This window comes from Euprymna scolopes, chromosome 25 (genome assembly GCF_053919585.1).
Source record: "Euprymna scolopes isolate OS-2025 chromosome 25, ASM5391958v1, whole genome shotgun sequence".
Lineage (NCBI taxonomy): Eukaryota > Metazoa > Mollusca > Cephalopoda > Sepiida > Sepiolidae > Euprymna > Euprymna scolopes.
Genome location: NC_136506.1, coordinates 25641667 through 25649166, shown reverse-complemented (window position 1 = coordinate 25649166; position 7500 = coordinate 25641667). Strand labels below are relative to the sequence as shown.

Genomic DNA, 7500 nt, shown 5'->3' with positions numbered 1-7500 from the left:
GACCTAATGATTATAATAATTTATTTAGAAATGTTTTAACGTCTGTCATAGTGACCTAATGATTATAATAATTTATGTTTAAATGTTTTAACGTCTGTCATAGTGACCTAATGATTATAATAATTTATTTTTAAATGTTTTAACGTCTGTCATAGTGACCTAATGATTATAATAATTTATGTTTAAATGTTTTAACGTCTGTCATAGTGACCTAATGATTATAATAATTTATTTATAAATGTTTTAACGCCTGTCATAGTGACCTAATGATTATAATAATTTATTTATAAATGTTTTAACGTCTGTCATAGTGACCTAATGATTATAATAATTTATGTTTAAATGTTTTAACGTCTGTCATAGTGACCTAATGTTTATAATAATTTATTTATAAATGTTTTAACGCCTGTCATAGTAACCTAATGATTATAATAATTTATTTATAAATGTTTTAACGTCTGTCATTGTGACCTAATGATTATAATAATTTATGTTTAAATGTTTTAACGTCTGTCATAGTGACCTAATGATTATAATATGATGATCTGCACATGCAAGCTAAAGTAACCGACTTTATTTCAACTGTAAAGTTGTTCAACGATAAGAAGTGAGTTTCTTAAAGGGGCTGACATAATTATTTACTATAATATGTGTATGTATATATTTATATATAGATATATATATATATATATGTATATATATATATATATATATATATATATATATATATATATATATATATATATATATATATATATATATTAACATAAAATATGTATGAAATACGTTTCTAAGCCAAATTACAACACAGTATTATGAAAAATAAACAAATATTTGATATTTCGGCGATAGATTCCATCCTCAGAATTTTATACATTTATTTCTTTTTTTTCCTCGCCATGATGGCAAATTGATGAAAAAGATAGTAAAGAGTCTGCATGTTGAAAATAAAACTGCAGACAAACAGCATGTGGACTGTTCATTGATGTTTTCTCAAATTTACCATTATGGCGAGGAAAAAAAAGGAAAGGAAATGTATAAAATTTTGAGGATATATATATCACAGAAAACACAACTTTGCTTATATATATATATATATATATATATATATATATATATATATATATATATACATATATATGTGTACACACACTCACACACACACACACACACATATTTCCCCAAAACCTCTGGCGTCGATGGAGAGAAGACTAAAACTTGCTGCTCTAGTTTCAAATGATCTGAAATAACAGCAAGGGAAGACTTGATTCTAAATATTTCTCATATGTTATACCTTCCCTCTTTTGGAAATAGGGTACAATTATGAATATCTCCAGTATCTAAGAATCTTTGTACACTTTGAAATTTTGTATGAAAATGAAAGATGGGAACTATAACATATGACAAGTATTTGGAATCAAGTCTCCCCTTGCTGTTATTTCAGATCATTTGAAACCATAGCAGCAAGTTTTAGTCTCCCTTCCATGAAGGTCAGAGGTTTTGGGGAAATATCAGATATTTTGTAATTCATATACAAAACTAAGAAAACAAATAACTATGATTGAAACATTTTCTGGCTGTAAAAAAGTGCCAAAAATAGGTTTGGATGATGGATGATCCCTTTAATGTGCGACGTAAGGGCAAATTTGACAAAGCACATTACACAATTCAGGTCATTACATTTCCAATGAGCCCTCATTTGTTAAATTCTGATCAATAGTCGCTGAGATTTGAAACTTATAAAATTACCAGAAAAGGTGTTATATCCATGGATATGTCTATACTGGTAGCCAAATTGAATATTGAAATGCTCACATCTTTGGTTCTATGCGATGAAACTACATGAAAATTTGCAGGCTTTTTGATGATTATAATACTATTCTATGATTAAAATTTTATGACAATTGGTCAAAAAGAACCTATATTTTCAAACCAATAAAATATGTCCAAATTTGCCTACATTTGTATATATAGTGTCCTGGCAGGCCAGCTTTGGTTTTGCTGCTTTGGTTGTCTTCCCTTTCCAGGACACTAATATATCAGTACTTATCATTCCAAAACCAAAAGATGTACTTAATTTACATTCATAGTATTTTATTCATATGTTTATGTAGTATATTTTACACATGTTTCATTGAATAGTAGAAGCCCACCAAACAACTCATTAGAGACAGACGTGTGCTCCTCAGAGAAAAACAGTTGGAAAATTTTTTTTTTTTTTTTTTTTTTTCCTTGGAATAAAAAAGGATTTAATGAGGATATGTATTCTCATCTGTTTATGCATTTCTTGGTTTGTTTTCCAGATGAGAGAAATCAACTACGCAATCCAAAATGCGTCCAACAACTCACTAGTTATCATCGACGAACTTGGACGAGGTAAGTAATAGTTACTTACCCAGTTTATAACCCAGTGGTGGCATCTCCCGGCAGGTTAGGTAAGCAACTGGAAGATGCTAAGGTGAAGACTGTCAAACGATTTATTTCAAACGTAATTTTCCTCTCCTTTGCCACATTAAGAATGGCTTTCACAAAAGAAAGCCATTTTTAACATGGGGAAAGGGGGAGATTTCATATGGACATGGCGTCTTGGAAGTCATTTTCTGTTTAAATGTCTGATTGAATGGATTTTACACTTTCATTAAAACTTGTTGCCTTCTGACAGCTGATTGGATAATAGCTTCAGTATGTTCCAACTGCTTATGTAATCCTGCAAAAGATGCTGACATGAAGTTGCGAGAAATTAAGTTGTAAACTAAATATTTTTCAATATCTACATTCATATATATATATATATATATATATATATATATATATATATTCACATTCATATATGTTGCACTTTAACCAAGAATCTGTACCACCAGTCTCAGGATTCAGACCCTGGACTGAAGTCACCGCTCGAAATATGGTAAATGTCTTTATATATTTTGTTTTTATATATATACTAGTGAGGGGTACCCGGCGTTGCCCGGGTGTTTGTAGGGGTGTGTGATGTTAAATAAAAAAGAAACCGGGGGTGGGGAGGGTGTAGGATCGAAGCCAAACCCCTGAGGCGAAGTTTGAAAATAAAATCGGCCAGCCAGAAGTGAAAGATGTTTGAAAGTCGTCGAGCGTTATGACGACGACGATGACGATGTAAGCATTGTTATAAGCGAAGTAAGAAAAGAAAACAATGTTTTAATTAAGCGTGGGTGGGGGGTAAAACACAAATTAAAACAGAAAAACGAACGAACGTTACGTGAATAATGGCTTAAATAATACAGGGTTCAATATTTAAATGTATAAAATCGAAAAAAAAAAAAAGACATCTCACACCACGATTCGAACCCAAAACGTTTAGATAATGAACCAACCCTTAACTACCTACGCTAAAGCGGCGTATATAAAGTTTGTTCGGTTTATCAACTATTTAAAGTAAATCAGGTCACGACGTCATGACGTCATCTGATGCATGCGTTGTTGACCCTTCCCCCTGTCGAATCTGTCTAGACATCTCTCTCTCTCTCTCTCCGTCTCTCTCTCACTTCGTCTGCCTTACTCTAAAGACTGGAAAATGGCGTCTGGCTGTTTTTATTTTTAAAACCTTCGTTCGTTAATATTTTTTGTAAGCGTATTTTTTTTTTTTACTTCACATGTTTGGCTTATTTTTCGTTTAACTATCAAGTCTAACTATTTTGAATGTGGTAATAACTTTGGTAACGTTGCCATAGTGTAGAAGTTCATAGTTTAGCTTTAATTAATTATTTTTTACCGATAACAACATTTGTAAATTGTAAATTAAAACCGCCATTAGAGGTTGCTGACGTCAAGATCACGTGACATGACTCAGCGGGTTTTAAATACAAGTTGACCCAAAATAAACGGCCGCGTGTATACTTTATGTAGAAGAGTTAGCGGCCGTATTTTTTGGGGCAGTTATAAATCGATTTAAAAATATGTAATGTTTAACATTAAAATGTCACTTTTTTTGGCCCTCACCCCCTGCAGAAAATCGATCAGTTGACGCACTTCTGATAGTCACTTTGGGCCAATTTTTCGATATTTGTCGTCCGGAATGTGGGGCTTTCATATGAGACCAAGTTTGTGAATTTTTGTTGTGTCTGTCGAAAGTTTTTAGCAGACACACAAACATACACACAAACACACATACATTTTCGCTTTTATATATATATATATATTTATTCTTATATATTTACTTATTATGTATTACAAAAGATCAGAACAATATTGGTACCATCGGTTTTAAATCCAAATAAAGAGGACCTAAATTAGTCTCCTTACCAAACTCTCTTCAGCCTCTCTTTATGTTTTTTTTTTTTTTTTTTTTTTACACAGTGATCACCACTTATCAAGGCCCGGAAGCCACTCAGGGATAAGGGTTATTGCAAGTACATTACGTTAGTGTGGAGATTTGATAAAGTGTTTACTTAAGGGGGCAGTTCATTAGGAATTTGTTAACGTTGGACTTGAAGACATCCAAGTTGTAGTCCAGTGGAAAGCAGGCAGATGGAACAGAGTTCCACAGGCGTGCAGTTCTAAGAAAGAAGCTTTGTTCATGGAATCCGCGTTTTGATTTAGGCACAGATATAGAGTGGGGGAAATTTTTCACAGTAGATTCAGCTAGACGGGTGTTTTTCGTGAAAGATTGGCGAGGGGGGACCAGAGATTGGAGTTCAGACCAGCACCTGCCATGGAAATAACGATAAAACAAGGATAGGCTCGCAACGTCTCTTCTGGTCTCTTCTGTGGGAGAGAGGTTGCAGGGTAGAGAAAAGGGCATCCCCCACTAAGCCACGAAGTCTATTTTGTACTGTTTGCATCCCCAGAAAGTTTTATAGTTTTATTTACATATTTATATTTAGTTTGGTGTTAACATTGTATGATCAGCAGAACTTATGTCCACACTGATGATTCTATTAAAAAGATGAAACACATATATTTGTGGATTATGATTAAAAATATTTATTTTTAAAATAGTTATTTATATATATGTGTGTGTATGTATACTTAATCCACTTAACTATATGTAACTATACTTTGCTTGTAGGCACAAGTGCAGAAGAAGGCTTGGGTATTTGTTATGCTGTGTGTGAATATTTATTAAACCTGAAGGTAATGGAATTTTGTTTTGATTTATATTGATACCATCGACTATGTTTATAATGGACACTAATTATACTGGCTGCCATTATAATCAACTAAACTGTCTCATGCGCACTTTGGAAAGGAGTTTGCTTAACATTCACTCTGTTGTAATTTCTATCTTTGTTTTTTCACTAATCCCTTCTAGGAATATGGAGATAGACTCTTCTCCCTAACTATTCTGAAACTGCTGCTGCTTCTGCTTCTTCTTCTTCTTCTTCTTCTTCTTCATCTTCTTCTCATATGGTGATATATATATATATATATTTTTTTAAAATATAATTATCCACTGACACGTGTTTTGTCTGAAACTTCTTCTTTTTCTTCTCATATGGTGATATATATATATATATATATATATATATATATATATATTTTTTAATATAATTATCTACTGACATGTGTTTCATCTGAAACTGCTGCTGCTGCTATTTCTTCTTCTTCTTCTTCTTCTTCTTCTTCTTCTCAGATGGTGAAAGTTAATATATATATATATATATATATATATATATATATATATATATATATATATATATACATTTTTTTTTAAAAATATAATTATCCACTGACACATGTTTCGTCTGAAACTGCTGCTGCTACTTCTTCTTCTTCTTCTCCTCCAGATTTTGTATTTAAGATGCTGTTAATGTCCAAGATTCTTGGATGGGCAAAACCAGGCAACATGTCTTGCCTGCTTTCCATGTGGTCTGATCCAGTCGTGTTATAAGCAGCTAAGTCACTTTGTATGCACTTAGGCCGGGTCTTCTTTGGTTTTTCATGCATCTTTATGCCTTATGTATCATCCAAATATACTGTATAATCATGTTGACACACCGGTTCTTGTAGATCATCAAAGTTAAGCAATATTGAGCCTGGTCAGTATCGAATTGGGTGACCATTTGAGAATTCCTGGTAATGTATATGCGTTCTGCTTATTTTGAAATTGTTTCCAGTCGTCTAGCGCTTCTCTTCCCTCTGGACTCAAGCAGTGCTGATTCAGGAGAGGTGTATTTGGGATTGCTTAACCTGTGCCTCACAATTACTCATGTAGCTACCTTTCAGAGGGTATCCATTGTCTCTTTAGGCTGAATGGAGGCATCGATGTATCATCCAAAGAAATTGGATAAAATACATTTACGTATTATTTGGATTATTTGGACTACTGTTCTCATCTTGAGTATTTTTTCACATTTCAGCCGATGCAACCTTCGACCTTCTTCATGTGTATTTTGTCAAACTCAGGAACATGCAGGGAAATCTGAATGGAACCGTTTATTTAATCCACACGGGTAGCATGCTCTCGTTCTGTACGTCGGGACTGGGTAGAAGTCCTAAATAATTCGCATTTGTACAGGATGTCCAAAAAGTCATAGATGGGTTGAAAATCTTTGTCATTTTACCATTAAGAATTATTATTTTCTTTATTTCAGATATTTTACAGATAAAATTTGGGAAATTAATCATGGATAAGTATAGCATTGTACAACGTACAAAAGTTGTGAAATTGTTTTATCAAAATCAGGGGTCAATTGTTTTGATTGAAAAAGCTTATCGACGGCATTTTCATGTAAGAGATAACCCAAATCAATACACAATTCGAATTAAAGAAAAATCTATGTTAACAAACCCCAAACCCTGCAAGAATTGAAGGAAAACATCAGGAATGAAATAAGTGAGTTAAATCGCAATCCAGAGATTCTGCAATCTGTCATGAATAATGTTTTGGAAAGAGCACAAATATGCGAAGCTGACAATGGACAACACTTAAAACAGATTATTTTTTATCAATAAAAATTGTTTGAATTTTAGATGATTTTTTTTTAAATGTCTTAATGTCAGTCAGATTATGTTATAATTAGAGAAAGATATCAAAAATAAAGAATCTGTTTAAGTTCAAAATCCTTCAGAAACATTTTGGACACTCGATATTTTTTAGTGTTACCCACACTAAAGATTAATCTGTGAAAGATTGTAACTTACAATTGAATTTATCAAGTTCTTTATCCTTGCGGACAATTCCAATATAAATTATCGGAGCTTTAAACTTATTCTTGTTTTTTTTTTTTTTAGATGTACGATCTTATTACTTATCACTATAGATCACTACTTATTACTGCAGATAAAATATATATATATATATATATACTAAGAGGTATAAGTGGTAAAAAAGGATAAAAAGTGCTCATTACATTAGTAGAGCTGAATGTGTTTTTTATTTTACAATCTCAAAACATTGCATAACAATTGTTTCTGCAGACAAGACATCTCATCTGTTTCCTCAGATTGTGAAAGTTAAAATATATATATATATATATATATATATATATATATTTTTTTTTTTTTAATATAATTATCCAC

General features: G+C 32.1%; 1 protein-coding gene across 1 annotated transcript in view; it reads left to right on the top strand.

Annotated features, from left to right (window-relative positions):
- Positions 1 to 7500, top strand: part of LOC145247298 (mutS protein homolog 4-like) — a 150557-nt gene that overhangs the window by 127639 nt on the left and 15418 nt on the right. Inside the window, exons 19-20 of the mRNA XM_080108920.1 lie at positions 2304 to 2376; positions 5048 to 5112. Of these exons, the coding sequence (XP_079965046.1) occupies positions 2304 to 2376; positions 5048 to 5112 (138 nt within the window). The remainder of the gene's footprint in view (positions 1 to 2303; positions 2377 to 5047; positions 5113 to 7500) is intronic.